The sequence below is a fragment of the Dysidea avara genome, chromosome 2 (assembly GCF_963678975.1).
Source record: "Dysidea avara chromosome 2, odDysAvar1.4, whole genome shotgun sequence".
Lineage (NCBI taxonomy): Eukaryota > Metazoa > Porifera > Demospongiae > Dictyoceratida > Dysideidae > Dysidea > Dysidea avara.
Genome location: NC_089273.1, coordinates 4,826,931 through 4,848,600, shown reverse-complemented (window position 1 = coordinate 4,848,600; position 21,670 = coordinate 4,826,931). Strand labels below are relative to the sequence as shown.

General features: G+C 38.5%; 2 protein-coding genes across 4 annotated transcripts in view; one reads left to right on the top strand and one right to left on the bottom strand.

Moving 5' to 3' along the window:
* Positions 1-1,737: 1,737 nt before the first annotated feature.
* Positions 1,738-21,670, top strand: part of LOC136246476 (pleckstrin homology domain-containing family G member 3-like) — a 38,140-nt gene continuing 18,207 nt past the window's right edge. For 2 of the 3 annotated variants that reach the window (XM_066037952.1, XM_066037950.1), the window contains exons 1-11: positions 1,738-1,863; positions 2,513-2,678; positions 4,192-4,295; positions 5,913-6,041; positions 6,804-6,861; positions 10,030-10,122; positions 12,006-12,056; positions 18,969-19,049; positions 19,435-19,464; positions 19,598-19,636; positions 20,364-20,504. In XM_066037952.1, the coding sequence (XP_065894024.1) occupies positions 2,541-2,678; positions 4,192-4,295; positions 5,913-6,041; positions 6,804-6,861; positions 10,030-10,122; positions 12,006-12,056; positions 18,969-19,049; positions 19,435-19,464; positions 19,598-19,636; positions 20,364-20,504 (864 nt within the window). In that variant the 5' untranslated portion in view covers positions 1,738-1,863; positions 2,513-2,540. Of the gene's footprint in view, positions 1,864-1,929; positions 2,181-2,512; positions 2,679-4,191; positions 4,296-5,912; positions 6,042-6,803; positions 6,862-10,029; positions 10,123-12,005; positions 12,057-18,968; positions 19,050-19,434; positions 19,465-19,597; positions 19,637-20,363; positions 20,505-21,670 lie in introns of those variants that run through there. The other variant, XM_066037951.1, reaches the window with a different exon arrangement.
* Positions 12,771-13,707, bottom strand: LOC136242598 (ryncolin-1-like). Its single transcript, XM_066034043.1, has one exon. The coding sequence runs from the start codon at positions 13,675-13,677 to the stop codon at positions 12,922-12,924; it is 756 nt and encodes a 251-aa protein (XP_065890115.1). The 5' UTR covers positions 13,678-13,707; the 3' UTR covers positions 12,771-12,921.

Below are 21,670 nucleotides of genomic sequence, written 5' to 3'. Positions count from 1 at the left end.
AGCACACCTCCCACATGCCAAGCATCCTGTAACTAGGGACTACCCCCCATGAAACGTTTGGAAAACATATGCTAAAATACTGCAATTTGGAGACATTTCCACATACAAATGCTTATAATATGCCTATAAAATTTTATATACTGCCCTTTAGCTATAGATTATAGTTAGGTTTAGCTTTGTTGCATTTGTTAATGACGAAAAGGTTTGGGTAGGTTCAGACAACTGACACCCTCACACAATTGCACTACAAGTACATGTTAAAATAATAAGGTGGACTCGTGAAATTTTTGAAAATTGATGAATGATACAAGATTGGATCTGAGAGCCTTTTTAGTGACATGTGCATCCTTGAACTAAGTATATACAATAATGCAATGACTATACAAGTGGATGAATCGGTTATTAATGGAGGCCTTCTAAAGAGACCAATGCACTTCACTGTATGCATAGACTTATCTTTAGGTGCAGACAGATATGGATTAATTCCATAGCAGAACCAACTAGTATGTATCTGCTGAATGTTTTATTAGTCTAAGAGTAGTTAGGTGACTGCTTTATTAGAGTATATCAATCTTGTGCACCTCCAATACTGATCCCCTCAGTCCAGGCCCTTATTGGATAACCTCTAGCTAGCACAAATCCAGTGATAATGCCTTGAAAAGATGGTTTTAAGGTGGGAGTATTTACATCATTATGATATAGTGACATTATCACTATGCTAAATAATTGACTGCTCTAGCTATTGCAGTGCTAATTTTTTAACTGTTCAGTCAAAAAATAGCACCTTTAGGTGTTACCATAGCACTTCATTTGTAACAGTGTGCACTAAGATATAGGACTGTGAGGGCCGGGCTAGAGAAAGCTTTGGATCATTTCCCATTTTATTTATTATTTTTGTACAGGCCTGATGTGTTCAGTGTAGCTATGATTTCTTGCCTTTTGTCAATATATAATCATACTTATGAAGTGTGGATTCATTAATTTTTTTTCTTTCATCAAAATCAGTTTCCTGTCGTACTGCAGCCAGCTACAGCATGACATGCACACTATTACTGCATGGTGTAATTCTAACTGGAAAAAAAACACGATCACATTATATGACTATGCAGCTTGCCGCATGAGCTCTGTTCTATATTATGCAATGCCCAGTAACAGTTTGGCCTGGCTTTTATCCTTCTCCTCATTGAGCCGGTCAGCGAGAATGATGTGTATCCTGAAAAGCTGTTTCATCTCTTACAGGTTGTCAGATGCTACCCCAGGCCAGTCACCTATGTGTCACTTTAAGTATTGAGATGCGTCCAGCACACTTGTTTTTTGTATACTGCATGGTGTGGTAGGCAAAAGGGCGGTCACATGCATCAAAGCGTGGGGAAACAGTCTTGTCTGTCTCACGTGACATTGTTAGTTAGACAAACCAGCTGCAGGTAATAACTGCAGGACGAACTTGGCTCATTACATTTCAGATTTTTCTTGTTAAATTCCCTGCAAAAAATCACGTCACCATGCAGTAGCTAGTAGCTATATAGTACTAGTTTTATCCGGGATCTGCCGGGTTTGGCTACCACGTAGACTGTTGAGAAAACTACCATAGTCTTGTCCTCTCAGGTGGCACAACCAGTGCCATGTTTAGCTAATTCAGTAATCTGAGCGACACAATAGTTAACCGCACATTAGTCCCCTCACCTTATTTGGTTCAGCGGTTAACCGTACTATTGCTGACTCGAAATGAAACATATTTTTAAAATAGCGGTCTTGCAGCCACACCCATGTATTCAAACAGTACATCGAATGTTCGCGTATAGTGGAATGTTGAGCAACCGTTGTATGTCGCGCCGGCTTGGAAGACTGAGGCAACAATAAGAGGTTAGCTACTCTGATCATGTTCTGATTGTACTGGTGTTGTTCAAAAGAAGGAAACGCCTTGATGGAGCGTAAACTGTAGCATTAATACTCGCATTATGGTGGACATACTTTGTGGAGAAACTGTAGCTGTAGGCGAATCGAGAGGATGTAAGTTTGCTTAAATTGATTCTATCATGCGCTTGTAGTGGGATAATGTTCTGTGGCTTCGTTGTGTCTTTATCGTGTAAATCCAGAGTCTTGTACCATGTTGTAGCGGCGTAACCAGTTGTCGAGCGTGCCTGGTGTTGACTATGGAAAGGAGATGTGCATATTTGCGAGTAGGTTATGAATGTAGCTATGTATCTGAATATTTTAACGCAACACATGTTACGTATATACTTCAGCTGTCCCACACAGGCCCGTCTGTAGAATAAATTGACAATAGATCGGTAACGCTCATGTAACTAAGGAAAGATTTCCTGGTTTCAGTTGAGGCACTTGCCCTAACACATGTCATGCTTACTGGAAATCAATTCACCATCTAGTCTTTGTTGTCAAGATTTTGTATAGCCTTGACTGCAACCTGCTACAGTGTACTGGGTTAACGTGGCCTTTGAAAAGTACCTTGTGATAAATCACTGTTGCATGTATATATTACATTCCCCTACAGCTGGTGACATCACACCACACGGCAGACTATGGACCAGGCTAGTAGTGGTGGTGTTGGTGGTGAAGCAGCAGCTGGTAGGGAGAAGAAATCAAAGAGTGAACAAATCATTGATGAGATCATGCACACAGAGATGGGCTATGTTAAGGACCTCTCAGAGATTATCAATGTATGTATTGCCTTGCACGCATGTGTGTGTGTGTGCGTGTTCTTTTTGCATACTTGCATGTCTGTAATTATCGTCTTGGTGAAACACACACACACACACACACACACGCGCATACACACAGAAGTACACCGATATGGAATTTTACCAATGTGCTGATATATTTCAAAAGTACCAGATATTTTTTATTGTTGGGTTGCACGTGAACATAATAAAATTATTGTTAAAACGTTTTGACAAAAAGCTAAAAAAAGTGGTTTGCCAAAATGTTTTGTGTACAGACTTGTGAAAAAAGTGAAATGAAGAAAGAAATATACTGGGGCTTAAACCCTTGGCCAGTGTAAAACAGGTAACAACCTTATACTCTACCCACCGTGCTGCAAGACTCAAGCATACAGAAAGTTGAATAACTTAGTACATCTGCTAAAGAGGTCAACTTCCTACTGATGCCGATACCAATATTTATGTTGGTGCACCTTTACACACACACAGGGGTAGACCTACCGAGATTTTATAACTATGAAATGTACGTACAATGAGCAACAGAGTTGTGTATGCTGTATAGACTGGAATTTGTTGATGGGATATTTGTGTAAATTTGGTAGCTTGGGATATTAGGGATCAGATTATTGATGGTCAGACCCAAGCTACTCATGATACATAGTGTTAGTGGCATACAATAGTATAGGAATACTTCACTAATGGAGATTCCTCAAACTGTATGTGATACTCAAAGAGTTACTGATAAGAGTGGAGAGTGTCTAATGCTGTTATAGTCATGATTTCCTTTATAATGTCTAAGGCTAGATAGAGCATGGCTGATAATCGCGAGGATAACTCTTGTGATAAGTTGTCTGAGAGATTAATAGCAGAGGATAGAGTACCACTTAAGAATTTTAATTCCATAGCCACGTTGACAAATGAGATTTACCTTCAAACGTCCTGTAATTGGAGAAACACTATCAATATTATAATATCGCTCAGTCTTGGGTGATTTGTTGGTTTAAAGGGACATAAATGATATTAATATTATAAGTAGTGCTGCCACTGTATTGTTAACATTGATGTATCAATAGTGTCGATATAACAAGGTGGTGATATATATCGAATCAGTTACATCTTCATGATACAGATGGGTAGGAGGCCAGAGTATGGTATTTGGGATTTAATTATGTATTGATGGTTTAGTGGTGGAACCCCAAAGTAAACTGTGAGGTTTTTATACATGTTTGTCTTGCAAATGTTACAGTTAGTTCTGTGTCATGATATGTGTACACAAACCTTGGTGATATATGATATAATGTTTTTGTATGTTGTAGCAGTACTATAATTAAATCCTCGAATGTTTGTCACCGGTAAATAAATTTCAGTAAGGAAGCAAGCAAATACTAAATGTTACGCAGAAAAGAAACTGTTTAACTTTTATACAATTATTAGTTAGAGGGCTATTCAGTGTTAGACACTCTTCTCTTATATTATTAGCTCTTGGTCATATTGTTGTACATGTTATCCTCAGGGCTATCAGACACCTATTATTGATCACATGGATACACTGAAGATCTCAGAGGAAGACATTTTAGCTCTGTTCAATAATATTGAAGAGATAAGAGATTTTAACCAGTGAGTGGATTAAAACTTTGTGTGCGTGCGTGCGTGCGTGCGTGTGTTGTGTGTGTGTGTTGTGTGTGTATGTGACTGCACTGTACATGCATATGAACCAAAGTTAAGCCTCTAAACTATGGCTGAAACAAATACGAGTGTTCGCTAAGGATTTTGGTACTCAGATAGTAAACCAGAGGTTATCCACAATGATGTCACGAACACAAGATGGCTGCATTATTAATGTACAGGTACCTATGGAGAAATTGTCTTGATCAATCATATTTTACTCGTGAAGAAAGATACTGACCAGTAGCCAACAGGTATGGGTATAATGTAATGAAATCTATTGCAAACAAGCGTTATTTTGAAAAATTTCCATGCGATACAAATAATTTAATGTCTTGTCTTGTACCCGTATCTGTTCTTAGAGCTCAATATCTCCTTCCCTGGCTGAAATATGATTAATCAAAACAATTTCTCCATAGGCACCTGTACATTAGGCCCTCAAATAACGTGGGCATCTTGTGCTGTGACATCATTGTGGATAAAGTCTATTGGTACTCGAGTTCTTGTTAAGATCACATGAACCAGCTCACATGATTTATTTTTCATCAGGGAGTGACACAATGAAGGCTATAGAGTTTGATTAGCTTAATTTTTGTCAGGGACACTAACATTTTTACTGTAAACCGTTTAAGGGTGTTACAAAACATGTCAAATGGGTATGACTACATGCAACTAGTATTCGTGAGTACTCTATCGTTATCTCTAGAGAGTACTCGAATACTAAAAAACCATGATCATTTCAGCCCTACTCTAAACAACAGGTAATACTGTTCAGTGAGCCAACATTGAGGGTACCTGTGTAATATTTGGGTACTGAAAGTCAGTGCAGTGGAGTTTTGGGATTAGTAGCCCACAGGATTGGACGGTTGTACCGTATTTCACAAATAGAATGTCGAGTACCATAGTGACCTCAAGACTGCTATATGAGACTTGGACAGTTGATAATTGGCTTCCCCAGTTGTCACCAGGTTCCCCCAAGTGGACCGGAGCAATGTTCTTGCTCATGGAACAGCTGGGCACCACCAAGCCTTAAACCTTGAAGCTTGAGATTACTAAGCCAGTGCTTTACAGGGTTGTGCTGAGTGGTAACCTGAAGTTAGCATGAACCGATCTGTCTTGTGTTGTATTAGAATGTCTGTATGTTATTTTAGAGTGTATTGCATGTACATCAGTGATACTTGTAGGAATTGTACTGGTATGATTTAAGAGGGTACTGGTCACTTGAACCACTGCCAACCAATATGGGTGGAACCCTGGCTTTGCTTCATCATGTGTTTGTATGTGTTGTACCATATATGTACATGCACACACATGTTTGTGTATTGCATAACACATGCCTGCACTGTTATGTACATGTGGTGAGTAAAGGCTTATTAATCAAACACACAAGGTTAATATTAACTGAAACTTCCAAATGATAGAATAAAAGTACAATCTGACTTGTTATGTTTGAAGTAGGACAACCTCTTTTTCCAATAAAAATTGGTTGACTTAAATAATTAGATGTATATAACCTGCTGTTGTAATGTGTTCAACATGTATAGAACAATATCTATTTCTCACCCATAGAGCAATGTTGACAGCTCTTACAAAGTGTCGTTACAATATCAAGGAGGTAGCTAACACTTTCATTACAATGTGGGAGAATGCTGATGTTGGACTGAAGATATACTCTGATTACTGTTCTGTGTATCCCAAGTGAGTAGTAGTCTTGCTGTTAAGTAGAGGTTGTGTACATAGGTGACCCTGAATGAATCCTACGCTGTTTGCCCCAGACACGACGTCAAGCTAGCTGTCTGGATCAAGTCACCACCTGGTCTGGGATTTTTTTGCATTCAATAGAGTCAAGAGTGATAGAGTGTATTAACATGTTCATATTTCCCTGCTACACAGGCTTTCTTTTTGGGTCTGTAGTGGGATAGTGTATGTGTGTGTGCGCGCGCGTGTGTGTGTGCATGCATCCCTCTGTGTGTGTGTGTGCGTACATGCGTGCAGTATATGATTGCATGTGTGTAGATATGTTTGCATGTGTGTATACAGTGGAACCTGCATAATCAGGACACTTGATAGTGGTCCCAGAGTATCCCTTAGACTTGGAAAATCAGGACACCTTGATAATCATGACACTTTGAGGCCAGTCCCAAGGCGTTCTTAATACACAGGTTTCACTGTAGTGTGTATATCAACATGTCTCTCTGTGTGTGCATGTGTTTGTATATGTAGTGCGTGTGTGTACTTTTGTGTAGTATGCGTCTGTGTTTGTACAGTGTGTGTGTGTGTGTGTGTGTGTGTGTGTGTGTGTGTGCGTGCGTGTGCGTAGTGCGTGTGCGTAGTGTGTGTGTGTGTGTGTGTGTGTGTGTGTATGTGTTGTTGTTGTTGTATACATTTGTACAATCTATGTATCTCAAAAAAACTTGCTAATACATACCACATGTTATGCTACATTTTATGTGTTTGTAGGACAGTGGAAGTGTTAACAAAATGTATGAAGACTCCTGTAGTAAGCATGTTCTTTAAGGTACGTACCTGCCTGTGTATGAAACTGTACTCTTGTAATAAAATTAAAGTGTTTAGTGTTGTTATATGTGTAGTATTGGTGTGTTAGTGGAAATGGTTTCCTGATCAATGTAAAAATCTGTTTTACAGAAAAAATATTTTTCTAATTCAGTTCTCTGTACAGTAAAGTCGCCTGTCTAAACTGGCCACTGTAAAAGTCCTTAAACTTACGAAGTGACCTGCTGATAATGGTCACTGCATAAACCAGTCAACTTGGTAATCCCCAGTCTTTTGTGTACAAAATTACCTGTCTACCTACTTAAGAAATTTTGATTGGAATTAAGGTGACCAGAATAGACATCCCCGAAGTGTAATTTGGCAGTAATCACACATCACATTGTAATGTTGACACAACCCACTGAGACACTGAAATAGCCATAATCACCTCTAGGTGAGCTGTAAAATAAATAAATATATATATATATATATATATATATACCACTTTAGCGTGGGCATTCAAAGGTGCCGCTCGGTGTTTAACTTGCATATTGCCCGGGCAATATCATGGGAAAGCGGTTTGCCAATGACTTTGATACCCAGCCAGTTCAAAAAATCGATGTACTTTGACTCATTATATTGAGCAACATAGAGCTTTGTATTGTGGGACTCGTTTTTGTAATAGTTGCTAAGCTTAGCACATTTGTTAAGATAGGGTAGTTGGTTGTTACTAAAGGTTAATGAAGGCATAAAATAATCGTTTGGGCGATTGTGGATGCGTATTTCTACCCACCGCGTATCAACCTTTGAACAGACCACGGAACAGCAAAGCTACTACTGCTACGTTGAAATAGGTTAGTCACTTACAGTCCTAAGTTCTTAATTTAATATAATACTGTCCCAATAGCGAAGTTAGTTGGCTTAACTTAGTACAAAAATGATAACAATATAAACTCCATCCCACAATCGCAAGTTTTCTAACATTGTGTGTTGAAGCATAGTAACGTATTAATGACGTTTTAATGTATGGAGAACGTTTTGATGGCTATTAGCCCGCACTATTAAAACCACGATCGATCTTCAGATGCTACTGTATAAAACAAATGGGATGAGTTTTCGTTAGTTTTTTCACCTATTAGGTGAGTGCGCCCCAAGTGATATATATCACTTGTACCATGGCTGCTTGGGATTTTGCTGACATATACACCCGCAGCCCTCGGGCTTTAGGTGTATATATCATCAAAATCCCTCGCAGCCATGGTATAACTATTACATACACAGCCTGATTGTTCCATGTACTACCTACACTCAGGCACTGCTGTAGCCTCAGTTGTGCCTTTTATTTGTCGTATTCAATACAATGCCTGAAAGGGATTAGAGAAATTTTATACATTGATTTAAATTCTTTGAATCATAATAGTAGTGTTATTGAAATTGTTGGCATGCAGTATTACATATTTCAGCGTGACAGCATTAATTCACATTAGTCAATATCTATCTATTTCTGGTCACTTTTGGACAACCTAGTCATAATAACCTCGTGTTGTGGTGTAGGTCATATTTCAGACACAGATTGGAGGCTTTTATAATGGCCAATTTTGACAGGTGACGTTAATTATGTCTGCGGTGACCCAATTAGCAGCCTGCACTGTTTGGTGAATGTATGAAAGGACACCCTAAAATGTGGACGCCTTGATAATTAGAAGGTGTTAGTGTACATATTTAGGCCCCTGAAATCAGGACACCTCACTAATGAGACCACCTTGATAATTGGGGCAGTTTTCTGTAGTCCCATTTTCATGTACACATTTATGATACAAATATCAGGGGTCTAGGTGGGACCATGGACCAATCTGTGCTTATTTCTGAGTTGTACTTTAGTATTGTATGTACTGGTCAAAGGAGGTTGGATGTGCTCTAAGCGCTATCTAAATATATTGTTCTTAAATGCATTGTTTTATTTGGTATTTCACGTGACCCTCAATAGTTGCAATACAAAACTGAAAAACGATGGGGTTCACTGGTGATCATTAGATATTTTAGAACGTGCTTCATGAAAGCTTCAAGACTATGTACTTTATTTTGTAAAAACGCTTGAATTCTGGGTGAAATTAATAAGGTGTGATTTGATGTACACCCTGTATACAACTTCACCTGACTTGTCACGTTCGTATTCTATATATAGAACAATGATGATCAACTGCATTACACTGAGAGTGGCTTATCACCTTCCTCAATAAAATGATTTTTGTATAATTTATTTTAGTGGTGCTTAGAACGTGTCCAAACTCCTCCAGTTACTGATATTGAGACTCTTACTATCAATATACATTACATACCATAAACCTGTCTACTAATTAAAGTATTCTTATTATAAAACATTTCGTTTATGTACTTCACAATAGACAGTCTTGCTATGGTAACATTGTAAGTGTAGGTTTTCTGGTAAACTCAAACCCACAATCATATTTCACAAGTTGTATTATAAATACAGTTGCCAGTTCAAATTCATTTACCTGGTTTTTAGATGATTAAACAACATCAACTTATTTTTTGGAAGACTCCAGTCAACTGACAAGCGAGTCTGAGCTAATGAGTGTACTAATTTGTATAGTAATTAGGGGTAGACAATACCAGAAATTTTTGCTTCAATACGATTCCAAGTACTTTTGTCATGGTATTGATGAGTATTGATACCGATACTGAGTACTTGTGATTTTTGTGCTTATTAGCCAAGTAGTGAACCTCACAGTGCTGAAACTTTCTCAGTGATGACCGGTGGGTTGAATAAAAGCTTGCATTATAGTACAGTAATGGCTGAAACATTCCATTTTTTAGTGTTTTACATCCGTAACACATGCACAATGTAAGCAAAACATCTCGTGATCACCAAGTATCAAAATTTCCGATTCTTCATGAAAAGTACTCGATACCAAAGTATCGGACATTCTGGTATCGGTATTGATATTTTATTACTTGTATCACCCCACCCCTAATAGTAATAATCCTGGCCTGTTTATTATTATTGATGGCTGTTCCATTAGCAGAGTGCACCTACTTAGTTAAGGTCCCAACTGATCAGGAAATGTTGTTTGGTTAGTTCTAGTTTATTATGCAAGTATCCAGGTATTATACTGTATGTTATTAATAATCTGTGGCATGTAATCAACATGTGATAATGATGTCATTACAGACATGTCAGATGAAGATGGGTCACATGTTACCATTAGGAGCTTACTTGATTAAACCAGTACAGAGAGTGTTGAAGTATTACTTATTATTGGAGGTGTGTACTTCGTGTAGTGTAGTGTGTGTGTGTGTGTGTGTGTGTGTGTGTGGTGTGGGTGTGTGTGTGTGTGTGTGTGCGTGTGGTGTGGGGGTGTGTATGTGTGTGTGTTTGTGTGTGTGTAGTGTAGTGTAATGTGTGTAGTGTGTGCGTGTGTGTAGTGTGTGAGTAAAGTTTCTTACTCAAGGAAACAACAATACCAAATTGGCACAACCGGGCATCGAACCTAGAATCTTTTTGATTACTTGGCTGATGCTTTAGCCTTTCCCTACACACACACACGCACACACACACACACACTACACACGCACACACACATACTACACACGCGCACTCACTACACACGCGCACACACTACACACGCGTACATACTACACACACACGCACACATGCACACACACTACACACGCGCACACACTACACACGTGTACACACGTGCACACACTACACATGCGCACGCTACCCAGCTGTATATTGGGGGACCTAGTGGCCTGGTGTCATTTGGGGAAGCAGCCCACCAAGTTGTAACATCAATGGATACCTGGCATTTACTGGGGAAACAAATGCCCAACTGTCCTTGTATCGCTAACAGTGTTCGGATTGTTGTGGAACTTTGGGTTCCGTGACCTCTCTATCTGAGACCTCCTACGGGTGACCCTGCCCCGATGGGTTTTACCTTCACAGGACTCAAGTGCCTGAGTTGTGCTTAGGCATCCCAGTACTGGTTTGCTTGGTGGCAATAACTGTGTTTTGCATTGCTAACATAGGCTTTGCTTTGTATGTGTTACTGTTAGACCTGGAACAAAGGCCAAATTTAGCCTACAAAGCTTCTTGCAAGAAAGGTGCCAAAGTTTTGTTGGTTATGTCATGTTGATAAGTGTGCACCCATATCGTCTCACACTATTATTATACAGGCTCTAGCTAGCATGTACATCTGCTTGAAATACAAATTTATCAGTGATGGTTGCATGCTTCTAGGAAGCACATGGCTTTTTTACTGATTGTACACCTGTACATGCCAGTATCCATGTCTACGAAGCTTTGTAAGGATAGAACTGCCTTCGAAGGTTACAAAACCTTCAGAGCTTTGTTCCATCCCTAGTGTGTGTGTAGTGTAGTGTAGTGTGTTTGTGTGTGTGTTTGTGTACACTACATGTGTGCATGTGTGTGGTATGTAGTGTGGACTATGTATGTAGTGTGTGTGTGTGTGCGTGCGTGGGTGTGTGTGCGTGCGTGTGCGTGTGTGTGTGTGTGTGTGCATGCGTGATGTGTATAATATGTAGTGTGCGTGTGTGTGTGCATGTGTGTGTGCATGTGTGTGTGCATGTGTGTACACAGTGTATGTTCGTATGTGTGTATGCTTTGTTACAATATAATTCTATATACAGAGTAATGTACGTACAAGTACTATATATACCGGCCTATTATTATGGAGTAGATTTTGCTAAAGTATGAACAACGTTAAGACAACATAATATAAAACACTTTGTATGACTTCTCCAGTGTATTACATACATTAGTGGAAAAAGAAGGGTTGTGTATACTTCAGTGTACTCCTATAATTATTTCTAACTTGAAAAAAATGATGAGACTTAAGTACCTGTGACTGCCAGCAGTTTTGACTGTTAGCAATGGAGCTACTTTGGGAGGGTACACAGCCTTACTAGGAAGTTGACTGATTTAGACAGATAGACAATGGTATAAACCTTTCACTTGGAGAAGTTTTAGAGTTAGCCTTATTGGCCCTCCTTGACACAAAAGTGCATTGTTTCTCGCTTGTGTTTGCATTGTATTGTATGTGTTACTGTAGGTAACCATATAACATGCTGATACAGATGGTAGGTATATTTTATCAAGGCATGTCATTGTTCTTTTTGTCACAGCAACTAAACAAATGTGTCAAACCTGAAGAGGATGGCAAGGAAGAAATGAAGGTTAGCGTTTTGCGGCACAGTGCATTTTGTGTATCACGCACGTATATCACCATCAATAAACTGTTCAATGCGATACTGTATCACAATACTATAATGAAGTGGTCATGGCTAGTTATGACTGGCATATTAGCTAATAATTGTAACAATATCCAATTTATCTGTACCTTAAAGAACCAACACTGATTCTACATTCACTATGTATACAAATATCTAGTGTGTTCTGATGTGATTTTTAGTATGAAAACAGAAAAAGCACATCTCTACCTGGATACCTGCTTCTATTACACCACCCAGACAATTAGCTACCACAAACATTTTAACGGATGCTCCCACAAAGGCTTGTCTGGATGAGTTGTCAAGATGGCTAGTATATACAGCAGACTGTTTACTGCTTTAGTGGTGCAGTTCTTTATACTTAAAGTTTAATAGCTACTGTTTTAGTAATATTTTAGCCAAAAAAGCAGCACTTTTACACATGTATTTGTATATGGCTTCTTGGAACATTGCATTTTATAGCACAGATAAATAGAGAGGCTGAGTATCTACAGTAGATCACTGTTACAGACAGTTCACTGACTGTTCTACTAGAAACTTCGATATATTTGATATTTCTAAATACAGTATCATATCGTGATACTTATTGGCTGTATCGATATGTATTGCAGATCCCTTATAAAGGTAGATATTGTTAAATTTTGAATAACGTTTCCCTCCTTCAATTATTCAATATGTGACATTAGTGAAAAATTAATATTCCAACAATAACACTAATAAAATACACTACCATGTTATAATGTACATGATGTGATTACAATACTAATAGCTACGTGATAATAAGTCAAATAACACATCATCACTGATGAAGTTAAATGATGCAATCCTTTGGTCTGATTTTGATTTCTATGAATGGTAGAGGATGATACTGGCCATTGAGGTGTATTGTATACTTGTAGTTGTACCGATGGTTGAGATATAGAGCAGAGCAGTGATTGTACCACCATCCACCACCATTGAGACCATTATTATGTACTGCACAATTTCTACTCCATCTATCATTATCCCTATCCCTCGTTGTGAATTTCCAGCCATTCAAAGACCAGACAGAACTTTTTTGAATAGTGTAAAATGGATCATCTGTAACTCCATCAAATCCTGATATGGTTAATAGATACTGTTCAGTGGCTGGTCCTACACTAAAGTTACTGTATGATAGATAACCTTTTGTTCCATTAGTAAATGTATAGTCAATACGTAGCTCCCACTGTCCTCGATTGGTAAGACAATGGATGGCACGTAGACCATACCAAAATTCTCCAGTCAGGCTACCAAATCCATCTTCATAATCTATCCAGTCTCTGTTAAAGTCAACACTTCCATCTTGTCTTCTCTGAATAACCAGCCATCCTCCTCCAGCGGTGATAGCATCACAGTATCCTTCAGCTACCAGTTCACAATCTCCACAAAAGTTTGTAATGTTATAAACATGTGACTTGAGGGAGGTAGAAAACTTGAACTCATTTCCTTTGACTTCACAACAACTTTCATTAACAAATGAAGCAACAGGACAACCATCAACTGTCACCATTACTAACAGTAGAACGATTGTGATGAACATCATCATGATGGCATACAATAGACTTGAAGGTGAATCGTTGTCGATACTAATAATAAATGCACCACATTTCTGTATTCCTTTTATATTACTCTACATGTGCTGAGTCAGGTAAATACATGTAAGTGCTTGCTCAGCGTGTGAACACAGCTGAGAAACATGTGGTTTGGTTGAGAAACATGTGGTTTGGTATGTACGTATATCAAAGCAAACATAAGCTATAGGTACTTACTGCAATAACATTTCCTGTTCTAGGATCAATGTTCTGATCTCAGCACAAAATCTACAGTACATTTGCACAAATATTTACTGGTGAAGCACCCACACATGTTGATTGTGAGGCTAATACAGCTCTCCTCCCCCTCCAAGTTCTGTATTGAACACACAAGCATATGCAGTACTTTAGGTGTCTTCCTGGTCTTGCTAACAGTGTTTATCTCACATGCAAGATTGAATTGCTTCAAGTTTCTGCGATCATACTATAAGTCAAGTGTCATGTAATCTATTTCTAGTCATAGAACTAGCTGTTAGCTAGGATTAATCTAGCTAGTTTTAATGATTTACAATGTCACACATGTGACAATCCATGCTGATTATTCTCATAACATTCTTGCAAGACTGCTACGTATGCACATAGCTGTACTGTATTTGCCCAATTATCCACATAACTGTATATATGACTTATAGAACTTTGTGTGGACGAGATCAAAGGAAAAAGTGTACTTTAAATTACATAAAGTACACTTTAGGGCAAACAGTGCTTTATTGTACGATTAAAGCACTCTTTGCGGTGCAATAGAGCACTTTGTGGGCAATTAGCACAGTTGCCCAAGTGCAGGCTAATAGCCCGCGGCTCTCATGCCAGTATGACTAATCACACAAGGTGGTGAAGGCTGATAGCCCGCGCCACGCTGAGTGGTCAATCATCCCAGCCAACATGAGTGCGACCACTGGATTACTTTTATAGACATATCTAAATGTTTCGATGATGGGTGGGAGAAGGTAACGTTGCTGTTACATTTGTTATTGTAAACAGGCAAGTCCTGGAGATATCATGGAATACTTCACCATGTGTTGCAATAGAATTGATTGTGGGTTGTGACCAAAACCTGCCAGAACACGTGATGAATGTCTACCATGCCAAACTATGGTGACTACGCGTGAGTTACTTTGTTAAACTAGTTTGTGTGCATCCAGGCTGTTAATACTGTAATTCTTGCAACACGTGTTAATTGCGAGTCCTAGTGTATGGTGAAGCTACACGACTAGAAAGTTCCATAAATCATTTAAAGCATTGCCTTGCTCGTGCTATATGAAAAAATAAAGCACGAGGTGTGCGACTGAGATGTTAAAAAAGCACGAGGCGAAGCCAAGTGCTATATTAGCATCAAGGCCAAGTGCTTTATTTTTCATATACATAGCACGGGCAAGGCAATACTTAAACAGTACAGTTATGTAGCTAATTGGTACTGTATGGAAAATACAATACACAGCAGCACTCTGATCCTCCCACTCTAAGTACAATATTTGCTTTAAGTGGTACGTATATCTTCAACCCATAAAGTGCGAGACCTGGAAACTAATGATGCTGTTGGTTTTCTACTTCATTGAACATTGCAGAGAAGGCAATAGTGCTATACTTTTTGTGCACCGTTTCCAAAAAGCGGGCTTATTTTCTCTGTGCTGATGTGACTGCAAAAATCATTTGGGCATTAGCCACCACTGATCTCATAGAAGCCATACGGTATTTATGTACTCTAGATTCTCTAGCTGGCATCGAGAGGTTTATTTGAACTTGAATGTAATAGTGTGAGGAGTTATAAGTTAATGAAGTTTGAAATACAGTCGGCAAGTGTGTGCGAAGTTTATGTAGTAAGTTCCCTTACATATCTGCTGTTGTAGACATGTTTAAATCATTTTTGTGTACAGCATGTGTTCTTCATGTGTTCTTCATGTGTTCTTCATGTGTTCTTCATGCTGAGCATGCATGTCATCACTGCTGTTTGTCTACACTGGGGAATGCAAAGGAAATAATTGAGGTTAAGCACTTGTGAGGTTACAGTAAAAATAGATTTTTAAATGTGCAAAGGTTTGTATTACCTACTCACCACCACAACTGCCATATGGTGGTATTTCCTGTAGCATCACTCTGTAAACACTCTGTAGTTTCTGTTGAGTGTTGAAGTAGCTCCTGCACTTATCCTGTAGTGGTCATGCTCTTTAATGAAGGGATAACCGGTTCTTTGTACACGATTGTGGGTAAGGTTACATCATCACAGTGGCACTACTAATGAAGATAAATACTACAGGCAGGTTACTTATATAGGCTATTGTGGCGTGTTGCTACTTTTGTATGCAGTGGCCTTGTCTGTACTGTATACGTACATGTGCACTTGCTCAAACATCTGAAAACCAGACTTGGAGATAATCACTTCAACTATCAACAGATTAGTGATGTTTATCGTATTATTATAAACCACTGGTTTCACTCAGGCTAATTTTTGCACTTTAACATTATATAATGGCCTTGTGGTTGCTGTCGTGTAAACAACAACTACACAATTATAAAATTCCTTGTTTGTATGGCTTGTTTGTAAGTTATAGCAGTTTAGAAGCAGTAGATTGGAGCTTGGCAGTGAGGGTTAAATGCCATTCTAGATTTAGCACATGTGAGCATAAATATTTGTTAGAAATGGATATTCAGTCTCTCCAGTTAATTGCCGTTTGGTAGCCTTCAGCCCACTATTAAACACTGAATACAGACAGTGAAATGTACAAAAACTGTCTTTTAATTATTTTACTGCTGTTTAGTTATGCTGCTATACAGCATGAGGCTCAATACAATACTTACTCCTTACCCTGTAATACTGCTATATGACAGTGATAGTTAATCAGCGAGCATCTTTCCAGTTGACGAAGAGCAAGCTCAACAAACGAGCTGTGTAGTCTTTTGTGGCCATTCAACACAGGAGCTTAACAATTAGAAATTATAAGTGCCAGTGCTAAGCCGCTATACATATAGTAGCTGCCACAAAAGACTACACAGCTTGCTCATTAACGTTGCTCTAAGGATATTATCATTAACTGGAACACTATCACTGTCACATAGCAGCATTACAGGATAAGGAGTAAGTGCTGTATAGAGCCCCATGCTGTATAGCAGCATAACTGAACAGTAGCAAAATTGTTTTCGTACATTTCATTGTCTGTATTCAGGGTTTAATGGTGGGCTGCAACACCATGAACTGACAAAACTCAATAAATCCAACAATAGAATCTGCAAAACCCAAAAATCCAGTCCAGTAGTCCAGTCCACTGAATAGTGACCCCAAAAAAATTTTGGTTTTAAAAAAAAAAATTCTGTTTTGAAAATATTTTGCCAATTGTGCTTATTGCATTTTACTGTAAAAGTAGGCTTGTGCTAACATGTGGGATTCTTGCAGATCTGATCACATCATGCTTATCATGCATGTCATCACTGCTGTGTTGTCTATCTTATTTACACTGGGAATGGAAAGGAAGTGGTTGAGGTTAAGCAGAAGTAAAAACTTTTTTTTTTAATGTGCAAAAGTTGCATTACCTAATTAACCCACTCACGACCACAACTGCCATAATTATGGCTGTATGGATAATAATTACCTGTAACATCACTTTCTGTGCACTTTGTAATTCTGTCAAGTGTTTTAGTATCCCCTGACCTTATCCTGTAGTGGTCACACCCTTAAGTGAATGGGAACAGGGATAACTGGTCCTTATGCACTATTGTTGGTAAGGTTACATCTTCGCACACTTTTGGTTGCTGATACTAAGCATTGTGGACTATATTCTTCAAAGTAATAGTGGCACTACTAATGTAGAGAAACAGTGATGAGATGTTACAGTGGTGTGTAGCTACTTTTGTATGCCTCGAATCAGTGGCTTTGCGTATACAGGGTACACGCGCATGCACACTTGCTCAAACGTCTGAAAACCGGACTTGGGAGTTAGTTGGTTCAGGTTAGCGATGTTTACCACGTGATTATAAACAGTACTAGACTGATAAGTTGTTAGATTTTTTGTGTTGTTTCACTCAGGCTGATATTAGCACTTTAACATTATATAATGGTCTTGTGGTTGCTGTTGTGTAAACAACAACTACACAACTATCAAATTGCTTGTTCTATAGCGAGTAATTTGATATAGGATTATATTGTATGTTTTGTAAGTTATAGCAGTTTAGAAACAGTAGATTGGAGCCTCCATTAAAGTTTGTGCTAGAATTAGCATATGTGAGAGGACATGTGTTGGAAGGGAGTTGTAAAAATAATGGAAAAGATAAATGTTATGTTGTTTTGCAGTTTTCACATATGTAATAATTATGGTTTGTTTACCTTGTAACAACTCTGCATAGAACACAATAATGATGAATAAACCATAGCTCAGTGGGCATTAAATAGGACATTGACACAGAACCACAAATAGAAGTATACAATGGATGCTTAAAAGTGGCATGCCAGGGTGCTGTGTATATTGAATGGAATATACGTAGTTCCATAGGAGTGTATTGAACAAAAGGAGAACCTAACAGATCATGGTAATGGCCGCTTTCATCCACCAAGAACTCTGGTAAAATACATAACAACTTCTCCAAATTATTGACCATATTTAAATTAAACCTCATTATTATAAACACAACAATACATCTTGGTCCCATAGGTGGCAGAAAGGGGAGGGGAGCCGTACCTCCCCCCTTGATCTGCTGAGGGGGGCTTAGAGAATGATATCACGCCAAAATTATCCTTCTTGGAGTGGGGTTGAAAACCATGATAAAGATCGAGATACTCTAATAGAGCAGTCACTCTAGTGAAGCAGTCACAGTATTAGAGCAGTGTTAAGTGAGCTATGTAAGGATTTTTATGTAGTTTATCAGCTATAAATGTGTAGCTGGTGAGGTTGGCAGCTATTGTCAGCTGGCTATGACCTTTTTGGTGTTTTTTTGGGGTTTTTTTTGGTCTCACCTTACCAAACCAGAGACATTGTAGTGCCTCAGTTCATTTTGACCATAAGTCTGGATCCGCCCCTGGTCAGCCCCCCGTCATATCAACTATTTCCTCCACCACTGCTTGGTCCCAACAGGTCTGTCTCCATTCAGTTTACCTCTGAAAGAGGACAACCTCATTTTGTTGCAGGCTTACAGCTACTGTAATCTAAGTCAAATGTTCTCAGTCGCAAAATTTCCGTTATAGAAAACATGATCCACTGTATTAACTACAGCAGTATTGTAGCCTAGTACTTACATAACTTTTACTACTTCCTTACAGGCAGCTTCTAGTACCATGACACAAGTAGCTGAGCACATCAACGAAGTGAAGAAAAGTTATGAGACCAGTCTACTAGTACAGGTAAAAGAGTACACAACACATACACATCTTTATACAATTTGTTTAGTAGCAGTCACCACTAACTGTAATACACTAGTACAAATACTGTGGACCTGAAATAATGTTGGCCATGTTGTATGTAGGTGCCAAATACATACAACGTCTAAGTACTAAGGGTGAAATAAATATCAACTTTGTGAGACCTTAATGTTCTTTAGATGAAATTTTCCTAAAGTGAAGCCACAGTCTTTGACTACACTTTGATATAAAGAGAATGATAAGAAACCTCAACTGTTATTACATTGTGGTTGCTGACATGTAAAATGTGTGGGTAAAGTGCCTTTCACAAAGTTGTTGTGTATGTACATTATTGTTGGTGTTTAGTTGTTTGTTGTTTACTTCACAGGAAATACAATCACAATTAATAGGATGGGAGGTATGTAATTCATTTGGTGTAGCCTGTTTATTTGTTTAGTTGTGTACATACATTACAAGTGGACTTTTACTTTAATAACTTTTTGCACTTTTTCTTGTTCATAATATTATAAGTATGTATCCACTTATTACAGGGTAATGATCTACTGACTTATGGAGATCTTGTGGAACAGGTACGGCTTGTTAGTAAATGTGTAGCATATACCTATACCCTGAATATACTGTATTGGTGGTTCTCTCTCTCCTTGTTGGGGAGGAGTTTATTGTTGTCTTTTTGGTAAAAATTCCAGCAGAAAGTACATATGTATTCCACAGTGTGTGTGTGTGTGTGTGTGTGTGTGTGTGTGTGTGTGTGTGTGTGTGTGTGTGTGTGTGTGTGTGTGTGTGTGTGTGTGTGTCTGTGTCTGTGTCTGTGTGTGTCTGTGTGTGTGTGTGTGTGTCTGTGTGTGTGTGTGTGTGTGTGTGTGTGTGTGTACATATACAAGTTTGAAAAGTATCACCAGGTAAACTCTTACATACGCATGCAGTGTATGTACCAGGTAGATTTGATAGACAATATGCCAAGACTGTCGTATTATACAGTACCAGAAGACACTTCCTGTGAGTACTTCAGAAAATGTTGGCTGCTTGTACTGTGTCATACAGTTAAACCTGGCTAACTGGTCACCTCTTTGGGCTGAGATTTTAACCGAATGGCTTCTTTAAACCAATGCATTACTGTATAAATTCTTCACTTAAAGAGTTATGTAAAATTGGCCTGTACAGAAAGATGACCTTTCAACTGAGATTTTCAACGAAGTATTGTTGTCAATTAAGATTCGTACTCACTGTTATTCCAGTATTTTAGCTTTCTTACAGGTCCCTAGTGTACAAAGATTTGTGTTGTTTTTTTTGTGTTAGGGAACATTCAAGTTTCTTGGTAGCAAGACGTCAACTGCTGCAATCCACTTGGCCACAGAGAGACACTTGTTGTTGTTTGAAGGAATATTGATGATCACAAAGAAGAAAGAAGATCAATATGTGTACCAGAACCACATTATTGTGAGTGTGTATATAATGTTGTGTTGACTGTACGTAATATTGTGTGTATGTATCAGGTTACAAGTTGGGTTAAAGTGATTGTGAATTTTTAGTATTTGGGTGTGGACAGCAGTATTTTTAGAATACAATTTAGACAGTGGGTGCAATGTAGAGCAGGAGAATTGCATTAACCTTTGAATCCAAATGGAGCGTATCTCTCTCATATGTGTATAAAAATTAAGGGCATCACTCAAGGCTTTGTTAAGAGAGTTTTCGTAAAGAAATAAAATAGACAAACTATACATATATAACAGTTCAGGAAGTAGTTCTAACCCAGCTTGAAATATTGTGCATGTTGCATTCATGTACCATGTGACTTCCATGCATGTACCATGTGACTTCCTTGCATGTTTACTGTAACATGAGTGTTATGTGTATGTGAAGTGCATGTACTTATCATGCAACATGTATGTTACAGTGAGGGGTACACACATGTACCATGTATGCAATGACCATCGTACATGATATATAGTGCATATGTGCATGTTGTAGTATACATGTGTGTTGCATGTAGAATCCCACAATGAAAACCAAGGTTTGGTTGTTAGATTATAAGTACAGAATAAAACAGTGAGAAATAGTTTGGTAAGTCAAAACTGTTGTTTCTACATGCTGTAGGTGTTCCCAAGTACATAGTCAGCAATACGTACATAGCAAGGTGGTAACCATTAGATAACCGTAGTAACAATACATGCATGTAACTTGTCTGCATGCCCACAGTACTTATAGTTACTCACCAATCAACACAAATCACCGAGTCATTTAAATGATTTTACGGGCTCATTTTTCATAGTGTATAGTGCAGTTCAACACTCCCTCCCCAGACGTATGGAAAAGGGGGTCATAATGAACTGAGGCACTCTGATTTGGTAAGGTGAGACCAAAAAAAAAGGTCACAGCCAACGCAATAGCTGCCCACCTCACCAACTATGCATTTATCGCTGATAAAGTACATAAAAATCTTTAAATATGTAGGTCACTACACACTGCTCTAATACTGTGACTGCTCTATTAGAGTATCTCAATCTTGGTATACTAAAAATTTTTCCCTTGACCCCCCCCCCCCCCCTGTATCCGCCCTGCTCCCCCATTATATACTCTTGTTAATACCAATAACATACATGTTC